General features: G+C 42.7%; 1 protein-coding gene and 1 long non-coding RNA gene across 6 annotated transcripts in view; one reads left to right on the forward strand and one right to left on the reverse strand.

The window, feature by feature from the left end:
* The window catches only part of BPIFC (BPI fold containing family C), a 53,945-nt gene that overhangs the window by 22,126 nt on the left and 10,214 nt on the right, over positions 1–21,605 (reverse strand). Inside the window, exons 4-10 of one of the 5 annotated variants that reach the window (XM_045062292.1) lie at positions 19,246–19,456; positions 18,138–18,231; positions 10,804–10,927; positions 6,731–6,851; positions 2,887–3,015; positions 1,583–1,738; positions 1,396–1,459 (exon numbers count right to left, since the gene is read on the reverse strand). In XM_045062292.1, coding sequence (XP_044918227.1) covers positions 1,396–1,459; positions 1,583–1,738; positions 2,887–3,015; positions 6,731–6,851; positions 10,804–10,927 — 594 coding nt within the window. In that variant the 5' untranslated portion in view covers positions 18,138–18,231; positions 19,246–19,456. Of the gene's footprint in view, positions 1–1,395; positions 1,460–1,582; positions 1,739–2,886; positions 3,016–6,730; positions 6,852–10,803; positions 10,928–18,137; positions 18,232–18,626; positions 21,029–21,605 lie in introns of those variants that run through there. The other 4 variants (XM_045062293.1, XM_045062291.1, XM_019835461.3 and 1 more) reach the window with 4 other exon arrangements.
* LOC109501771 lies at positions 358–6,225 on the forward strand. Its single transcript, XR_002744017.2, has 2 exons — positions 358–711; positions 6,080–6,225. It is a non-coding gene; the product is annotated as an uncharacterized LOC109501771 (long non-coding RNA).

Raw genomic sequence — 21,605 nt, forward strand, 5'->3', positions numbered from 1 at the left:
ATCAATCCTGAATCAGACTCAAGCTCATCTTTATGAAGCCATCGTGTGCCAGGCGTGTGCCAAGCTCTCAGCATGGTGGTTACGAGCCGAGGCTCAGGAGCCTGACCATCTGGGGTTGGCACCTTTGGCAAAGTTGTTTGTACTCTGTCCACAGTTTCCCCATCTGAAAGATGGGGATGATAATTGTACCCACTCAATAATGTTGCTGTGAGTAGAAACTGAGGTGATCCATGTAAAATTGCCCAGCACATGGCAAGTATTCAGTAAATGTCAGCTGTTGTGTTTCAACCCCATTGCCTCACAATGGTGCAGAGAGATGGGTGCCACTGTTGCCTATTCACAGATGGGAAAGCCAAAGCTTAGAGAGCCTCCGGGAGTTGCCAGGAGTTACATTACTAGGATTGGAAATCTAGATAGTTGTGGCATGAGCATTCTTTTCTATATTCCCATGGCACAGAGGGAATACTAGAAGCAAAGCATCCGTGGTCTCTAAATCATACATAAACTCCAGGCCAGCTTAACTAGTGGCTTCCGTCAGAGGCCAAAGAACCATGTCTTGTTTCGAACAGAGGAACCATGGGGAGTGTGGGGCCTGTGAACGGGACAGCACTTTCCCAGTCACTCTCTAACACACATGTGCGCTGGCACTCAGCACCAGTCAAGTGAGGATGGAGAAAGACCGTGAAACTTCAGAGTCCCTCGACCAGCTGGGTAATTCCCTTGGACGAGCTGCTGAATGTGTTTGCATGTTGATTTCCTCACTGACATTCATTAAGCACCTCCTTGTCACTTATACTGTTTCTGGAAATAACCATTCTTCTCCCCCACTCCTTACCTATCGAAATCATACATGTACCTTAAGGCCCAGTTCAAGTCCTCAGTCCTCTAAAGAATACCCCTGCCCACCCCCCAACCCCCCCCAGGAAACTTTCAGGTCCTTTTGATGTAATCTTTCCATTTCTCTGAGCCTCTTCAGTTCAATCTACTGATCATGTAATTATGTATTAAATTCAAATACTCATTCAGTTATTTTTCCACAAGACTGAGTTGGGTTTTCCTAAAAACCTTTCTTACATTCCCAACAGCCTGTAGCCTAGTGCTGGGCATGGAGTAGGTACACAGTAAATAAACTCTTGCTGATTGTTGCCCCATCCTGTGGTGAGCACTTGAAGGCAGGAATGCTGTTTTATTTATCTCTGCATCCCTAGCACTTACCACAGCACATGGTAGGCATTTGCGAAACTTAAATCGCAGAGGATGTGTGTGAAAGTGCCTTGGATGATGCCTAGCATACAGTAGGTGCTCAATAAAGGTTTATTGAGTAAGAAGTAAGTAAAGCATGGCAGAACTGCTGCTGAGCATTTTACTGTGGCCATGTCACCTCTAAAGACTTACCATTTCATTTAAGTTCTTTAAAATGGGTTTCTCCATGGGCTCAGCGAAGGAGTTGTACAGGACACTGGGGAAGAAAGAAAATATGGGCTTATTCAGGAACTTTATCTGCCGGTTATAAACCTCTTCCTGCGCTTCTGGAGAATCTAGCCCCAGACTAGCGACTGCCTACCACGGTGCTATCACTCACCTGAGTTCTCCGGAAAATGAGACGTGGGCATGGTTCACTTGGGCGTAGCAGTCTTGGAGCTTCAGGATTGGGTGACCAAAGTCATTTCGGGCAAGAACAATGATACCGGTGAAGTAGACCCCAGAGAGAAACAGATCAGCTCCTCCTGTGTCTTGGCTGTTGAGAGAAAAAGTGCAAGGTTACCCAGGCCTGGGCAGGGGAGAGAGGGATCATTTATCTGACTACTCACAGCCTCTAAGCTCCTGGAGGGCTTTGTCACCTCTGGATTCCTGGCACCAATAATGGGTCAGAGCAGAGTAGGTGCTGAATGGATTTACTAAACAAATGAAGCAATGAATATGTCAGTGGTGACAGTGTTAGTTTAGCTTTTTTATTCTGAGTGCTTTCTGGTGCCCACAGTGGCTGAGCACCTATCAAGCACTATGTGTATACAATGCTTGGAGAGAGAGAACACTGAATAGCCTTATTTAGGACAGGCACTGATGGGGATGTGACAGACGTAGTCTATGAACTCTCTGAGGGACTGGAGTGTGTATTATTCATTCCCTTGTCTCCAGGATAAGCACACAGAATAAGCACTTAATAGGTGGCTGATGAGTCAGTGAAGAAATGAATGAACCCTGAATCTATATTACTTATGGCAGAATATATCATTCCTCTACAGTCTACAGGACTGGAGTTCTTGAGATGGGGATAAATGGTACTTGGTAGGCACTCAATAAATGGTTGTTGAATGACCAAGTGGATGAGTGAATGTGCCATTCTGGGGTGCCAACCAAGGCAGACCTAAACATTACACCCAAGACATGTAGTAGGTGGTCTGCAAGCGTACCTTGAATGTGATACCTCCTTTCTCTAGGAGGGTGCAATTGGGCTCCAGCTGACTATTATCCTCTTACCTCCTTGTGAGGTAGGAAGGTCTCATCTCTTAATCAGTTGCCCCTGTGAATGGGGAAGTATGTGGAATCACCTGAGATTCTACAGACTCACTGAAGGTCTGAAATCTTGAGTACGTGTTCATTCCTTCTAGCTCTTAGGAAATCTTAAATGACATTTTGCTCTGCCTTCAGGGGATGGATGCTTTTCAGTCCTCCCACAACCTCCCCCCCCCCCCACCGCCAGCCCCCAACAGAGATATTCTGATTTAAATCTCTCTTGGAAAAAAAAAAATGCTCTTGAGAAAGACTGCTCATGGCTAAGGGAAATAAGCCTAATGTCAAAAACATCACCAAATTTATGTCCTTCCAGTTTTTGTTCCATTTCTTCCCAGAATAGTGGCAGACTTTTTTCAGTGGGACACTCACAAGAGTGGAGACTTGATCTCCCAGTCGGTGCTGATGTTGGCGGTGCCGTGGTTAGTCAGTGCCTTGATCCCCACCCCAGGCACAAAGGCTAATGAAGTATTTGGAAATGAAAAGGCATTGATTTTTATGCTGTAGAACAAGAAACAGAGAGGTCAGTGCACATCTTCTAACACTTCTCTAAGTGAGGCAAAAATCAGAAAGGAGGTTTGTGGAACCCCTAATTCCTGTAGAGGAAGGAACCTCAGGTCTGCGGTGCCTCTGGGCATTGCCTTCTAATTCCCCTTTGGTCCTTGCCAGGAAGCCCCTTGTTTCTAATTGAGGGGGAAGTGAGTAAGTTTAGAAACAAATGTGAAAATAATACATTTCTTTAGTTTCATTAAAGACAATACAATACGAGCACAACATCGCCATCGTTATTTTCTCCTTCAGCTGTTCCAGTGCTTCTCAACAGGGTGGGGAAATTAGTATTTTGGGTGGGACGATTAGTTTTGGAGAGGACTTTATATACATTTTAGGGTACCTGGCATATGTACCAACTACACGCCAGTAGTGCCCTTCCCCCATCACCGGACAATCGCAAGGGTGCCTTTCTCCTATTCCCAGATGCCCTCTATATGGACAGAATCTTCCCTAGTTAGAGTATTAACTTCCCCTAGGATTCTCTGAGCATAAGAGGCAATGGGCTGCAAGTAATCTACATAGGTAGATAGCTCATGTGTTGAGTGATTACTCCATGCCAGGCACCATGGTAAGCACTTTACGTGCATTAGCTCATTTTAGTCCTCATGATAATCCCATGAAGCTGTTGCTGGTTTTGCAATTTGCAATTCAGAGATGAGAGGATAAGGAAGTCATGAGCACTTGGTTGAAGTCATATGTAAGTGGTAGAACCAGACCTGGAGCCCTCCTCAATCTGTTTTCAGACTGTGTGCTTAACACCGGGCTATGCCACTTCATGTGTTCCGCAAGGGGCACTCAACTTGGAGATGAGTTTTGTGCCAGCCATGCAAACTTAGGTAAGGCACTTAACCTCTTTCAGGCAATCACTCAGAGGAAGGTTTACTCATGGGTAGGCTGAGAAGACAAAATGAGATCATCTATGCATAACTGTGGCACAGGAGAAAGACATTGTTCTGAACCAAGGTTAGGAAAAATGTAAAAGGTAAATGTGATAGCTGATAACAAATGCCTATCTACTGTTTCTTGTATTTTGCATCCTTTCCTACCTGTTCTTTGTCACACACCCTGAGTCCCACTGTGGGAAGAGGATGGTAGAGATTTATTTAACAGATCTTAGCAATATTTTCAGTTTGGTACCTATAGGCCTAGCCCATTCTTTCTTTATTTATTTTTAAATTTTTTTTTTCAACGTTTATTTATTTTTGGGACAGAGAGAGACAGAGCATGAACGGGGGAGGGGCAGAGAGAGAGGGAGACACAGAATCAGAAACAGGCTCCAGGCTCTGAGCCATCAGCCCAGAGCCCGACACGGAGCTCGAACTCACGGACCGCGAGATCGTGACCTGGCTGAAGTCGGACGCTTAACCAACTGCGCCACCCAGGCGCCCCCATTCTTTATATTCAAGCTATGGATGTATCATGGAAGAGATCATTTCTTTGTTGGTGGACACCTACGTTATTTCCAGTATTTCTGTGTTATAAACAATGACACACAGAACATTCTTACATGCTGTTTACATGTCTGTCTTTCTAGTGATGATGCTGAGAAGTGGGATTAGTAGGTCAAAGGGCATGCATTAAAAAAAAGGTCCTTGTAAATTATCTTTTAAAATAGCACTGCCCAACAGGAATAGAATGTGAGCCACATATGTAATTTAAAAATTTCTAGTAGTCACATTTTAAAAAGAGAAAAGAAATGGGTAAGAGTGATTTTATTAGTATTTTTTTTTGCTTAACCCAACATAATCTAAAATGGTATCATTTCAACACATAGGCAATATAAAAATGATTAATGGGATATTTTGTTCTCCTTTTTTCAAAATAACTTCAAAATATGGTCTGTATTTTTACACTTATGACTCAAGGTGGACACTGAATTATCGGTGTTATCAGAAACACTTGTTATCAGAATTATCAAGTGTTATCAGAAACACTTGACCTATATTTGATTGGATAAAATATTCAACTGATAAACTTACATACGCAAATTGTCCCACACATACTTAAAAGCTTTTCAATAACTGAACTGAGTACCAAATTTTAAATTAAAATTGATTGAAATTAAATACGTAAAATTTCAGTGCCTTCATTGCACTAGTCATATTTCAAGTGCTCAGTAGCCACACGTGGCTAGTGGCTCCTGTGTGGGGAGCACAGATCTGAAAGTACTGTACCAGTTCACCTGCTCCCACTAGCAACGCATGAGGATACCTGTTTTCCTCATCTTCACCACACTTCATAATATATGATTCACCTTGGATTTTTCTGCTGTGGGATTATCATCACTGTAATTAAATCATTCATTCTGTAAATATATCATGTCCATCTCTCTTACTGGACATTAAGGGCAGGAGATATATCTGTGTCATTCACTGTAATATCCCTAATCACTAAAACAATGCCTTGGTATCTAGCAGTAGGTCGTCAATAAACACTTGTTGAATGGCTTCCTTTATTAACAACTAGAGCATTTGCCAGGAGCTTTACCTAGATTACCATCCTTTTCCCTACCCCATGCCCCAAAAAACTCATGATTTTATAGAATATTATCCTTGATAGCAAGGAAATTATTACTCCAAAGGGTTGGAGCCAGCAGGGAATTATCAGTGGATTGATAAAGCCTTGGGGCAAATTGTGAATCACAGATAATTCCTTATAAAATCTTGACTCTCTGCTTTACCTTTAAGACTGACCTCCAGATGGACAAAGACATCTTCTCTGTACACCGTCTTTGGGGCTTTTGTTGGCAACTGCGGCAGAGGTTGCCGGTTGTTGTCTGAACAGCCATTTCCCCTTCTTTCCTAACCATCCCTGAATTTGTTCAGGATGTCAAAGGTGTCTGGTTAGAAAATGAACATTCCAGTCCCTCTTGCTAATAAGTATGGCCATAAGACTAAGTTCTATTATTGTATAGGCAGAGTATTATTAGAGCAGGGCTTCAGAAAAAAACTCAGTGAAGAGACTAACCCAGCTTACAAGAACCATTTCACCCTTGCCTGTTGTTCCCTCTCAGGCTTGACAAACGGATTTGATGGCTGAGCTGCAGTGGCCATACTGGACCATAAGACAACTTTGAGGACAGAAGCCAGAAGTAAGGATGGTGGGGCAGAGAAATACAAGAAGCCTGGGTTCTGATGAAATCATGGGACTTCCAAAGGATTTCTCTAGTCTTACTTTTGAGCTTCTTATGTGTGGCCTATTTCTATGACCTCTGAAACCTTAACCAAACTTTACTAAAGTAAGGAAAGCCTTGATGAGAGTAGATTTGTTTTTGAGACTGTGGTTGAATCCTACATCTAGGTTTAGGGTGTGGGGTCAGCAATAGGATGGACAAGAATTTCACTTAGAAATTCAAGGGGCAAGGAGTTCTCATTTTAGGAAAGAGGCAAGGACATGGGACTCTGACCATATTCGTCAGACACAACACACAAAACTAGTGTGCAGCAGGGATATGACTTAGACCCAGGTGTTCTGACCCAAATGCCACAATCTTTGTCAGCTTCATGACCCCTCTTTCTTGGGTCATTCACCTGATAAGCCTCTTACCAAATTTGGTTTACCTTCTACTGTGCAGGTCCTGCTGTCACACCAGAAGACGTGGTGGCATATCCACAACCCTAAGGTTTTAAAGATTAATTTCACGGCTAAAAATGTTCTTACTTACTTTGAAAAATTGTAGTTCACATAATCAACCTTCAGAAATTCCAGAGATTCAGAACCCTTTAAGTCTGGGATGTTTTTTTCCTTAAGCATTTGCTCAATCATCTCCATCCCAGCTTGAACGCCTGTGAAGGAACCAAAGAAAGCATTTATTGATCATGCCAGAGATGGTAATGGCATAGTGCCATTAAACATACGCATGAAATTTACAGAGTACGTGCTCTCAGAAACTTAGAAAACAGCAACCCTACAAAGTGGATGTTACTGTCCCTGTTTTACAGGTGAAAGCACTGGTCCTCAGAGAGGCTAGTGAAGACCCCAGGACCCCAGAACTAACTGTATGAGAAATTCTCATTATGTAGCCAAGACTAAAGGCCTGTTACTACAGGCAGTGTGAGGGGGAAAGTACAAAATTATTATCATTATTATCCCCATTTTAAAGATGAACAGACTGAACCTAAAAGGCATGAATTCGCACCTCATTCACACAGCCAAGAACTGGGAGCCCAAGAGTGAAATCTGGGCGGTTTGGTTCCAGACTCCATGCCTTATTAGGTAGTTATTCCACATTCTCCCTTTTCCCCTAGATTCTTTAAGCTCAGCAACAGCATGGGCTGTTGGGAGCTCGTAACCCTCTTGAAATTCCAGTAAAATACCATGAATAGGTTGTGTGTGTATGTGTCCATTTGTATCTCGTATTTCAGGGGAGAGGGTCCATGTTTGCTTCAGACTCTCAAAAGATCCCGGGACCCCAAAAATGTCCTCAGTAAGCCCTGCTTTTGTGCAATTCAGGAATAAACCTGTCCCAGGTTTACATGGTAGTATCCCAGGACACATTTTTCTGAGTTCACGGAGAGAAAGAGCCCTTTTCTACATAAAGAGCTTGAGAAAAGTAACTTACATAGTAAATGAAGAACAGGATTTTCATTTTAACCTTCTTTTTAAAATTTTATTTTTATTAAAAAAAATTTTTTTTAACGTTTATTTATTATTGAGAGACAGAGAGAGACAGAGCATGAGCATGGGAGGGGCAGAGAGAGGAGGAGACACAGAATCTGAAGGAGGCTCCAGGTTCTCAGCTGTCCGCACAGAGCCTGATGCGGGGCTCAAACTCAGGAACAGTGAGATCATGGCTTGAGCCAAAGTCAGACCCTTAACCGACTGAGCCACCCAGGCACCCCTTCATTTTAACCTTCTTAAGGAGGAAGCTTTGCCCTTATGCCTTATTTTGCAGCTTAAGCTCATTTCCACTTAGGCTGTCCTTGTGGAGACGGAGAAGAGCAGATTTTATCTTCTGTAATACCATGAATAATACTGTAATATAGGGATGTAGGGGTAGAGTGTAAAGGATACAAAGATGGAACCAAAGGCACTATCAGACAGCTTAGTTTCGAATCCTAACATTGTCACTAGCATTGCAGGACTCTGCAATTTACAAAATCTTGCTGTCCCTTGCTTTCCTATCTGTAACATGGGAACATTAGTAACTGTGGAAGCTTCTGTTCACACATGTGAAAATAACAGTAATTGATATTTGTTGGGCATTTGCTATTTCCAGACCCTCTTCCAAAATTTATGTCAATTCATGTGTTTTCCACAATAGCCCCATGCGTAGGAACTATTATTATCACCACCATTATTATCACCATTATCACCACCATTTGGTATTACCACCAAATACCTTGAAGGTACTACTGATAATAGGGACATAACATTTTTCTGGAAAAATGTGGCAACATAAATATTTGATGAATTAATAAGAATAGCTAGTTTGTGTGCTTATATGTGCCAGGACTGTCCATACTCTACACATATTCTCTCCTTTGATCCTTATGGCAACCCAGTGACATAGGTATCATTATCCCTATTTCACATAGGAGGCAGTTGAGGCTCAGAGAGGTTCACCAGCTTGCCCAAGAGCTCACAGGTACTTAGTGTCATTATTGACAGTTTGGAGGAATAGGGAGCAGAGAACAAAGTGTAGGTTTTGAAATCGGTAGAGCAAACCTGAGATCTGATCTTGCCTTGCCCCCTTACTGGTGTGTGACTTGGGGAATTTAATTCAGCCCCTCTGAGGCTCAGATTCCTCCTCTGTAAAATGATTATCCCTTCTTTGTAGGGTCGTTGTTGGGATTAAATCAACCCAGAGCCCATAACACACGTATCGAAGAGCCTAGCTATGATAGAGGCTCAAGAAATGGTTCTGATAGAAATCATAGCCAAGAAATGGTTCTGACTTTAAAGCCTGTCCTTCTTGATTCTATGCCATATTTCCACAGATGATCCCACATGATCCTCATGGTATTACACGGGGGCACCATTGTTGTCATCCCCCCATCCTGTTTTCCAGAGGAGAAAACCCACTGGCCCAACACTATGTATTGAGGAAAGGGGCAGAACTGAATGAGATTCATACCCATGTGGACTGACTAGTTCTGTTCTTTTAATTGCTCTGATCTTGAGGATGGAATAAGCTGTTTTCACAATTTTAATACAGTTTCAAGATATCTATTTCTGTGCATATTAGTATGTTAATAGAGTAACAAGATACACATATATGTACATATATACATGTGGATACACACGGGAATACCTGGTATGTAATTCTCATTATAGCCAGCTCCTATAACAATCATACAAGATGGATAATTTAAGATTCCCTGTGCCACATGAGGTACTGGGGGAAGGAAGGACAAGGATTTGCCACAAACTCAGTCCTTCCTTCCTCCATCACTCCCTTCCTTTCTTCCATCATTTGTATTTTTTTTTTTAAAGTGTGCTCCATGCCCAGCATGGAGCCCAGTGTGGGCCTTGAACTCACAACTCTGAGAACAAGACCTAAGCTAAGATCAGTAGTCAGACGCTCAACCAACTGAGCCACCCAGGCACCCACATCCTTCTTGTACTTCTTTTCTGGTGTAGCAGGTGAGGAGTTTCCTGGTTACACTTTGCTATTTCTGAGTGAGACTAGCAGTGCTTTAGTTAAGAAGGGATGGGGTTTTCTGTTGCCCGTATTCGGCTAACCTCAGGCCAAAATTTATAGGAGAAAACTCGGCCTACACATTTTGATTTTGCAGTCCCTCTGCTGTACACAATCTGCCTTCGCCCCAGCTCTGCCCAACATTTATAAACACCTCTGAAGGGGTTTTTCTTCATCTTTCAGCATCTCAGGCCCCTTTTTGCATCTAATGAATGCAAGGAGCTTCTCTCAAGAAAAATACATGATCATCATCCACATTAAATTTGGTACAGTTTTAGGGGACTCTAAGTTCTTTTCGGGATCAAGACCTTTCTGAAGCTCTAAGCTACTTCTTTCACTCTCACATCTCCTCCCCTCTGTCCTATGATGTATCCTCCTTTAGAGCAGAGATGTTCATTGTATGTGCATGGGGGGTAGACGTGGGGGAGGGGAGAGAATGAATATCTGTGGCTGTGTTTGGATAGGTCTACCATCAAGGTGATTGTTTTCTGTCTTATTTTATTTTTTTTAATGTGTATTTATTTTTTAAGACAGAGAGAGAGAGAGTGTGTGTGTGCACAAAGTGGGGAGGGGCAAGAGAGGGGGACAGAGGATCCGAAGTGGGCTCCTTGCTGATAGCAGAAAGCCCAATGCGGGACCTGAACTCACAAACTGCGAGATCATAAACTGAGCCGAAGTTGGATGCTTTACCAACTGAGCCACCCAGGTGTCCTTTTATTTTATTTTTATAAAATTTTTATTTATTTATTTTGAGAGAGAGAGAGAGAGCAAGCATGCATACACATGAGCAGGGGAGAGGCAGGGAGAGAGGAAGAGAGAGAATCCCAAGTAGGCTCTGCCCTGTCAGTGCAAAGACTGAGCTGGGACTCGAATGCACGATCCATGAGATCCATGAGCTGAGATGAAGAGTCGGATGCTTTAACCGACTGAGCCATTCAGGCACCCCAATATGACTGTTTTTTAGACACCACTTCCTTCCCAGCCATCTTAGCAGCCTCTGTATTAGGGGCTGGATCACCTGCAGTAAAGCTTGCCTCAGTCATGAGACAGTCTAGTATGAGCTTTCAGGTTTGGAGGGCTGAGAGCACCCCACTCACCATAGTCCAGAGCCCGCTGAGTAGCCCTAGCCTTGATGCCAGGGTAAATGGTCCGGGCGGATGAAGTGTAGAGATTCCACAGGAAGAAACATCCCCAGAGGACTCCGACTATCTTTGTATGCATCTGCAATCAACCAACATTTATAGTTCCTTTATTATTCTTGACTTTTTTGTTGGTTAGTTCCATCCAACTTTTCTATGATTTCTTGTTTCATTGCTTACTTCCAAAACTCACTCTACCCACCCATGTGTCCATATATCCATCCATCCATCCATCCATCCATCCACCCATCCAGTAGTCATTTATTGAACACACCAGAACATGTGCTCGGTGCTGAGGATGCAGAGATGACCTATGTGTGCTCTCAACCTCTGCTTCCCACAGACTAGTGGGTGAGTCACACACATACACACAGATGATTATAACTCAACACAACATAATGCAATGCAACACAAGAGCCTTGCCGTAAATGTAACAACTGTGATATGCCTTGGAAAGGATAATGGGGTGGAGATTCGGGATTCTTGACAGTTTTAGAACAAGAGTCAGTAGTTTAGAAAGGTGGCTTCAGTGGGTGTGAAACAATCACTCATCTGCTTGAAGACCCTTAATGACTCCCCGTTGCCCACAGGACGGGGTTTAAGCTCGCAGGCCAGCCGCAAGGCCCTGCCCTTCTCTACACCTCTACTTCCTCATTGACTTCCTTCCTTAACACACTTGCTTGGCTTACCCCAGAGTCTAGTACAATGCTTGGTACATAGAAGATACACACAAAAAAATCTTAAATCAACATCTCCAAGGAGAGGGACCACATGTTTTCACTGCTATATTGCTATTGCTTGGCATATATTAAATATACAATGTATACTTATTTAATTAATGGACTCAATTAATTAATGCCAGCCCATTTTCCTGATGAATGAAGCACAGGTTACCAACAGCAACAGTGACATGGGTTATTTTAATGACAGCGGAGTGAGTAATACATTCATAAGTCTTGTTTCTAGTTCTGGGAGTTTACAATCTGGCTGAGCGACTATTGCTGCATTCATATGTGCCAAAGACCCACAGGTGACAGATACCCACTGAGTTAGCATACAAATGTGAAACAAACCAGGGAAGCATTTGTGGGGGTGTCAGGGAAGAGGAAGGTGTGGGAGTCATGCAAAAGGAGGGGTCAGGACAGGTGAGCAGGGAAGGATTTAAAGAAGGGCTAGAATTTAGGAGCAATCTGCATGAAGGAAAAGATCATTGAGAGGGGTGTGTGGGAGGTGCTTGGCCAAGACAAGCAAGAGGTTTGATAAAGGGGATTGTGTGGGCTTTATGAGAAGGCCATAGAGGTGGGAATAGAATGATGTAGACAAAGGGGGTATTCCAGAGAATTTACTTGAGAGGAACAGAGCAGTCTGACCAGGGAAAGGAGTGTCCAAGCAAGGCTGTTGCTAGCCTACCTTGGTCTTTTGTTTGGAATGGGAAAAGGTGCCCTTTGGAGATATACAAGCCTTCTGGCACAAAGGGGCCAGCAGAAAATGTTTTAGGAAAATCCCACACCAGTGTGCCCAGCTCGGTGGGGAGAGCAGGAGCTGCCCCCCCGCCCATCTCTTAGGCTGGCATTTTGTCTAGTGCACAAGCTGCCCAACCTACACAGAGGACCTATGTTCAGATTAGTGAATGGTCATGTGGGTATTTTGCTGGAGGGCCGTGAGGTTGAGAACTGGGATCTTGACCTCTCTGTTCTGTGGTGCGTAAGTCCACCTTTAGGTGTGAGAAGAGCCTGGCTCAGTCAACATGTTTACATTTCTCACCCAATCTCCCAGGAGCCCTCTCCATGTACCCCACTGTCCAGACAAACTGGACTCCTGGTTCCTAAACACCCATCATGCTTCATGCCTAATGCCTACGCTTATACTGTTCTTCTTCACTTAGGCCGGCAGAAACCCTGTGCATCCTTAAGGTCCATTTTATATTTTTTTATTTTTAAAAAAATTTTTAATGTTTATTCATTTTTGAGAGAGAGAGAGAGAGAGAGAGAGACAGAGAGAGAGAGAGAGAGACAGAGAGTGAGTGGGGGAGGGACAGAGAAAGAGAGGGAAACACAGAATCCAAAGCGGGCTCCAGGCTCCGAGCTGTCAACACAGAACCCGATGTGGGGCACAAACTCACGAACTGCGAGATCATGACCCAAGCCACCTGAGCCGAAGTCGGACCGACTGAGCCACCCAGGCGTCCTTCCTTAAGGTCCATTTTAAACACAGCTTTCTTTCTGAAGCATTTCTGACTTCCCTTAATTAATTAATCTCACTTCCTTCTGAATGAGAAGGAATCTTTGGTCAATATATATATTTATTCATGTGTGTACATTTATTTTCTCACATATTGTCTGTCTCTCCTACCAAAATGTAAGTGCCATGAGGGCAGAGACCTCATCTGGTTTGGAGGTCCTAGAGCCGGCTTAATGTCTCAGATACAGAGTGATTGGTAAACATTGGTAAAATGAATCAATGAATTCTAAATGAAGAGTCCTTACCTCGCTCTGAATTATAATACAGTTCTTTGCAGAGGCGATTAACAAAGCATTTGTACACTAGTGAAGCATACGCACCCATTAAAACAGATGTTGGCCACAGTCTGGGGGCAGGGTTGGGAGGGTAGGTACTGGATCATGGGGACAGGAGAAGTCTTGGATGGACTGGCCAGTGTGGTTGGGGTACTGGGGATAGGGTGAGGGACTCACAGTGACTATTTACTATTAGAAACTGAGGCATTTCAATATCTTAACACTGCTATGGACTTATGCACTCCGTGTGATGTTTCGGCCCTATAGAGTTGATTTGGTTGTACAGGACAATGTACAGAAAGAGGCAGCAGTGCTGGGGGCAGGGCTACAGAGGGGTGGCTTGGGGATAGTCAGGGTGCAGAAGACACCAAGGGAAGCACAGAGCAATGACAGTAAGAGCCAAGAGGGAGGGACTCGAGTAGGGGGCTGATCTCTGGTCAGAGAGTTGGAGGAAATGTGGGGAGTAGGACAAGCAAGCGGGAGCATGGTGATATCAACATCTTATACTCAGTTAGAATGGACGCAGGGGTTAGGTCCTATTGCTATCTTTACTAGGCCCTCTTTGATCCTTGTTGTCCAGGGGTCTCAGAGAGGGGGACAGGCAGAGATGGATGAAGCTATGGGGGTGAGGGGAACACTCCTGGGGCTGAGGTTAATGACTATTCACCAACTAGTATGAAAGTATTTCCACATTTTAACAAATGGTGAAGCCATGCTGATGTGCAGGCACACTGACATGGCTGTGTGCAAATAATTGTAGATGGATGTGCCATATACCCAGGAAGGCACGAGAGGGATTTTTTAAAAAGAGGGAAACATTTTCAAAACAGTGGAAAGCAAAAGGAAAAAAAAATGTTAGACCAAAAATTCTATACACACTCCACTGTATCCAGATTAAGGTTGAAATGATCTCTCTGCCTGGCACATAATAGGACCTCAATAAATATTTTCTAAGTGACCAACTGACTGGCTTACAAGATTTTGGTTAACTAAGAAAGGTTCTAGAGAAATGTGAAAAAAAAAATGAGAAAACCAAACCATCATCTAAATAGTTCTTCATTACTACAGTAAAAAAGCACAATAAGCCAAAGCAGAGTTGTTACTTATTAATGGAGTAACAACTAAAATAATAAATTTGTATTTTTTTTTTTTACCATTTACAAAACTCACAACAATTCTTGGAGGTAGATGTTACTATTATCCTACCTCCATCTTAGGCATATGGACACAGAGACTTAGACAGTCTGGTGACCTATCTGAGACCATGTAGTAAATCAGTCACCTGGCAATCACAACTTGCTCTTCTGGCTCCAAATGTTAGTGTTTATGAATTTAATTACTTGATAAGTGCTAGATTTTTCATTTTTCTCTGGGAACTTAATTTTTTTTTGACATCTATTTATTTTTGAGAGAGAGAGAGAGAGAGAGAGAGAGAGAGAGACATACACAGAGTGTGAGTTGGGGAGGGGCAGAGAGAGAGGGAGATACAGAATCCAAAGCAGGGTCCAGGCTCTGAGCTGTCAGCACAGAGCCCAACATGAGGCTTGAACCCACGGACTGCGAGATCATGACCTGAGCCAAAGTTGGTTGCTTAACTGACTGAGCCACCCAGGCGACCCTTCATCTGGGAACTTTAAATATGAGTTATGTGATGCCATTTTCTTTTTTTTTTTTTTTAATTTTTTTTTTCAACGTTTATTTATTTTTGGGACAGAGAGAGACAGAGCATGAATGGGGGAGGGGCAGAGAGAGAGGGAGACACAGAATCAGAAACAGGCTCCAGGCTCTGAGCCATCAGCCCAGAGCCCGACGCGGGGCTCGAACTCACGGACCGCGAGATCGTGACCTGGCTGAAGTCGGACGCTTAACCGACTGCGCCACCCAGGCGCCCCCTGTGATGCCATTTTCTATGTAGAAAAAAAAAATCATTAAGCATCTGGAAATTTTCAAGCACCAAAGTGCAAATGCTTTTGTATTTTCTTGGGCACAAATGGAATTTTAAATTCCCTTCCAGCAGCAAAAATCTATTTATCTGCTTGGTTAAAGGACGTTTCTGAAATGGTCTACTTCGATGGAGATCCAGGAACTCAAAACTGCACATAGAAAAACATTTTTCCTCTAGAAATTTTATGAGTGAATGAAATTACTGGGCTATAAAAGGATAGACTGTATGTAACTTTCAGTTGAATTGTTTGTTAGGATGATAATTTATGGACAGGGGAGGGAAGGAACCTTGTCAAGCAAGGAGATGAGTCCTAAAAGGTTAAGTAATTTGGCTGACAAGTAAGGGCAGGATAAATTGCCCTAAAAGAAGGAATCCAAGATGACTTATATACCCTGCCAACAAGTTACCTATTTTTTTGGTTCTAAGGATTTGTTTCTTTCCAAGATTCAAAACCTCATTAAATTTCTATACCAATGAACAGACAGAATAACACTTCTAAATTAGATGGCCCTACCATAGCAACATTTTTCTAGATATGTCCCCTGAGGTAGGGAAATAAAAGCAAAAATAAACTATTGGGACTACTTCAAAATAAAAAGGTTTTACACTGTTGAGGAAACAATCAACAAAACTAAAGGCAACTTATAGAATAGGAGAAGATATTTGCAAGTGATATATGTGATAAAGGGTTAGTAACCAAAATATATAAAGAACATATACAACTCAACACCCCAAAACCTTACAAGAATCTAATTAAAAAATGGGCAGAAGACATGAATAGACATTTCTCCAAAGAAGACATCCAGATGCCCAACCAGACACATGAAAAGATGCTCATTACTGATCATCAGGGAAATGCAAATCAAAACCACAATGAGGGGCACCTGGGTGGCTCAGCCAGTTGAATGACTGACTTCGGCTCAGGTCATGATCTCACTGTTTGTAAGTTTGAGCCCCGCATCGGGCTTTGTGCTGACAGCTCAGAGCCCAGAGCTTGCTTCGAATTCTGTGTTCTCCCTCTCTCTCTGCCCCTCCCCTACTCATGCTCTGTCTCTTTCTGTCTCAGAAATAAATAAACATTAAAAAAAATTAAAAAAAAAACACCACAATGAGATATCACCCCACACCTGTCAGTGTGGCTAAAATCAACAACACAAGAAACAACAAGTGTTGGCAAAGGATATGGAGAAAAAGGAACACTTGTGCACTGCTGGTAGGGATGCAAACTGGTACAGCCACTGTGGAAAAACAGTATGGAAGATACTCAGAAAGTTAAAAATAGAATTACCATATGATCTAGTAATTGCATGACTGGATATTTACCCAAAAAATACAAAAACACTAATGCAAAGAGATACATGCACTCCTATGTTTATAACAGCTAAATTATGGAACCAGCCAAGTATCCACTGATAGATGAATGGATAAAGAAGGTGTGGTGTATACACACACACACACACACACACACACACACACACTCACAATGGAATATCATTCAGCCATAAAAAAGAATGAAATCTTGCCAGTTACAACAACATGAATGGAGCTAGAGAGTATAATGCTAAGGGAAATAAGTCAGTCAGAGAAAGATGAATACCAGATGATTTCAGTCATATGTGGAATTTAAGAAACAAAACAAATGAGCAAAGGAAAAATGATTATATATATTATATAATATATATGTCATATGTACATGACAAACTAAGAAAAAGACTCTTGACTAAAGAGAACAGATTGTTACCAGAAGGGAAGTGGGTGGGGGGATGGGTGAAATAGGTGATAGGGATTAAGGAGTATACTTGTTGTGATGAGCACTGGGTGACGTGTAGAATTGTTGAATCACTATTTATACACCTCAAACTAATATAACACTGTATGTCAACTAACTGGAATTAAAGTTAAAACTTAATAAATAAAAACACAAATATATTAGATGACCTTTGCCTAAGCCATTCTGATGACCAGAAATAAGAAAACTCCAGGACAACTTAGAAAATTCCTGAGACAGGTTGACTTACCATAAGTATTCACAGAGGGGACCTGTGACAGACTTTGGAAAAATCAGTTAAATGAATGATAAATGAATTAAATGTAGCCTTTAAAACAAGGGAAAGGTTGAAAACAAGCCAACTGGTTTAAAGAAGCCTAGGCTGTCAGAATATTCCAACTTAATGGTTAAGACAAAATGAATGTAAGGAGTCTAAACCAACAGGTATTGAATATGGGCAGAACTGGGGACTAATTTCAAGGGATTCAGTCAACACATCTGATTTTACCAAGATCTCTAATGACAAGGCCTTGAAAATTTACTTAGTCTTCCCCAAACTCTATACTTAACACAAACAGGTTAAACAATTCGGGCAAGTGGGAGTGTCCTTTGCTCTGGCAAGATGTAGGTCACTGATGTGGTTTAAGACCTGGCCCCTAAGCACAGAGATCACAGCAATTCCTTACTCCTACATCCGCGCTAGTTCAGAGATAAGCTAGAATTTTCTGCCACTGAGCTGGGTTCCTCACTGAAATGAAGGCATAAGTAAGTCCAGACGATTGAGCGACCGTCTTAATACAACATTGCTGAATGATGCAAAACTAAGTTTATCCTCCGAACAAGCTCTCTTTTCTTTCTTAGGCCTATTCATAGTCTTCTGGGGGAGGCATGAGTGACAGAAAAACAAACACAAAACAGAAAAACCTAGGCAGACAGTAAGGACTCAGGCTATGTGACAGCTGACTGTCCAAGGTGTTCTACCAGATCTGGGGCATCTCCAGTAAGAGGGTAATCCCTGTTGGGAGATGTTGTGCTGGCAGAGAAGTTTGTTCATGATTCTTACCTCAAGTGGAGGGAGCGTCCAACGCTGGGGAGCACCTTTGATTCCTTCTGCCTTTGAAGCTATGTGTTCTCCACTTGAGCCTTGAACTCAGCTGCTGAAAAGACAAGATAATTAAGTCTGAATCATCTAGTGGTGGATTTTTTTAAATGCCTCTTTCAAAATGTAATGTATAATTGCTACACTTCAATTGCCCAATAACATGAATGAACACTACAGCCTCTACCTAGATGAGTAGACAATGCCACCCATGCAATGATTACCCCCTGCCAACACACACGCGCACACACACACACACACACACACACACACACACACACGAAATTATTACGACTACATTACCAGAATGATTAAGTTGAGACTTCCAGGATACTGGAAAAGGTGTCAAATTGTTTTGAATTGGAAGAGGAAGAATTTTCCTCTCTGGGAAAATAAGCCAGTTTTTCCTGGTCAGGGTCCCTGTAGTGGGTGGCCCCCCACTGCTCACAATACCTTTTGGACTTTTGGTGGATCAGATTCAGTCTGAGAGCATGAGGCTTGGTAACCGGGCTGATCTAGTTACCACCTTTATCTTGCAGGGTAGGAGCACAGATGATATCTCTAAGTGTCTGTTCCTTTTCAGGTTGTTAGTGCCTTCCGCTCCCAGCATTCCTTTGAGGTAGGTTGGGTGGGTGCAGCCACTACCATGTGACTTCACATCTGTAGGTTCTAAACCTCGTCTGTACTCCCATCCCCCATATTTTACTCATTACATTTTACATGGCCAGGGAATCTGCTTGTATAAAGTGTCTAGCATCTTACTTACAGTTTTCAGGGTAAGATACAGTGACCAAACTGCTGTGGTTCCCCAGGATGCAGGGTTTTCCATACTAAAACCAGGGCAGTCCTGGGAAAACCGAGGAGATTGGGAACCCTAATAAGAACAGGCACGTTTCCAGGTTTCTCATCTAGTGTGCCTCCAGTTACATTTGCCTTTTTAACTTGCGTTTCCTTAGGGACAAAATGGGAGTAAGAATAGTATCTACCTTGATAGGTTCTGGTGAAAAAAAGTGCTGTCAACCATCAGTCTGTTTGGGCTGCTACAATGTATGAACAGAAATGTATTGCTCACAGTTCTGGAGGCTGGGAAGTCCAAGATTAAGGAGCCAGCACGATCACATCTTCCTGGTTCACAGCCAGCACCTTCTGCCAATGTCCTCACGCAGTGGAAGGAGGCGGGGATCTCTCTGGAGGCTCTTTTATGAGGCATTAATCCCATTCATCAGGGTTCCACCATCATGACTTGAGCACCTCGCAAAATCTCCACCTACAGATACTATCACCTTCGGGGAGTAGCATTTCAACATATGAACTTTGGAGGGACACAAACATTCAGACCATAGCAATAAGCCGTAAGAATTTGCTCTTAAAATGGTAAAGTGCTGTAAAATTTTATTTATTAGTATGTGGCCTTATCAATGGCGATACAAGCTGGAAGACATTTTCCTCATAGAATCTTTTATTCTCTGTCATCACAGATTCCATGCATTAAATTCACAAATATTGGGCACCTACGGTGTGCAAAGACCTCTTCAGTAAAAAAGACAGAATCTCTGTCCATGTGGAGTTTATTAGATGAAGACACAAAATAAATAAGTAAACAAAATAAATAAAAATGTATACATTGTGACATGTGCTATGAAGGAAATAGGGAATGTGGTTGTCTTGTAATTGGTAGGGTGATGTCACTGGTAGAGGCATGTTTACTTTGCAAGATGGTCCAGGAGGGCTTCTCTGAGGAGGTATATTTGAGCTGAGATCTAAGCACAAGAAGCCAGGTGGGCAAAGCACAGAAGGGAATGGGTGGAGGGAACAGCAAAGGTGGGCTGTGCGTCTATGATGTAGGAAGGGCAGAAATACTGGACATCTGAACAGTGGTGTCACGTGGGGAGTTGGAGTTCGGGGAAAGGTCTGCTGGAAATAACGAATTTCTAAGTCATCATCCTAGAGGTGAAGTGAAAGCCACAGAAGTGGACAGGTGCATGTGAGAGGCGGTTTCCCATGGTGCATGTGCTACTGGAGGGATGTGGGATCATCTCAGGAGCTGGAAACTTAAACACTTGAAATTTTATTGTGATTGTTTTTAGCACATGAGGAAAAAGAATGCAAAAGTAGACATGGGAGAAGAGGAGTGACATCACACATCACATGGAAAACGATTCATATTTCTGTCCTTTCCTCAGAATCTTCCCTGGGTGTCAGTGCCTGTTTCTCCTCTTTCTCTCTCTCTTCCCTCATGGTCCCAGGTTTCCTCCCATCTCTCCTGCCCAGAGCGGCTGCCTGCCTTCACCTTCATCCCCTGCTGCCCCATTCTTTTTCTGTCACAAAGATCCCCAATCCACTCAGCCTCCTATGTGCCTCTCCTGTCCGTTAACCAGCTGCACAGGATCTGCTAGACTTACAGGAAAGCTGAACGTTGTAAAACAGCAGTACTTTTCCTGATGCAAGTATTAATTTTTCCTTTTGTCCTAGAAGATCTGAAAGTCTTGGTGGAAACCTGAGTCACTGTTGTGTGTTCTGGGGCATCTGGTGCAGGATTTGAGGAGAGTTTTCTGGAAGGGTGGCCTGGAGAAAGTGAACCAGGGGTCTCTGTCCTGCGGTGCTCCAGGGCTCTTGCCTCACAGGGACCTGCCCTGCCCACCCCACCCGGCACCCCGGACAATTTACTCCACTTGTCTGGGTCTCCACCATCCTCTGTACAAGCGGAGACCATGCTTACTTTTCAGAGTCGCTGAGGCAATTAAGCTGAACGAGCTAGCACATAGTTTTTCATACAGTGTTAATAAGATGCGTTACTACTATATTTTCTCTTTTTTATTTTAAATTAATAATTTAAAAGATATTTTAAACAACTTTTGAGAAACATACAAAGTTGGGGTGCCTGGCTGCCTCAGGCAGTAGAACGTGAGACTCTTGATCTTGGGGTTGTGAGTTCAAACCTCACATTAGGTGTGGAGCCTATTTTAAAAAAAAACATACAAAGTTTAGTTTCTATGGTATTTATTTTCTACATTTACTCTCTATTTGGAAATGAGTATGTTTTCCCTTTATATAGCTTCCCCTTTTAAACAAATGTACATATAGTTTAAGAAGTGGGTTGATTTATGGGGAAAACTAAATAATGGTGCAACTCAGGTGGGACATGGAATAATGCTAGAAAAGGAGGCTCTAATAATTCGAGTTTAGGAAACAAAGATGGAAGAAGAGAGTGCAGCTAGTGTGTTTTATTTCATTTGGAAGGGACCTGGGAAGTCAGCTCAGTTAGCCTCCTTTCTGCTAAAGGAGTTGCTTTAGGGCAAATTTGCTGAATTCGTCATCATGACAAAGCCAGTAGCACTGTGCCCAGTTTCATTATTTATTTTAGTTTTTCAGATTTAACTGAAAATTTGCTGGGAAATCCTGATTATCCAGCCTACCCACGATGGCAATCTA

The sequence above is a fragment of the Felis catus genome, chromosome B4 (genome assembly GCF_018350175.1).
Source record: "Felis catus isolate Fca126 chromosome B4, F.catus_Fca126_mat1.0, whole genome shotgun sequence".
In the NCBI taxonomy this organism is placed as follows: domain Eukaryota; kingdom Metazoa; phylum Chordata; class Mammalia; order Carnivora; family Felidae; genus Felis; species Felis catus.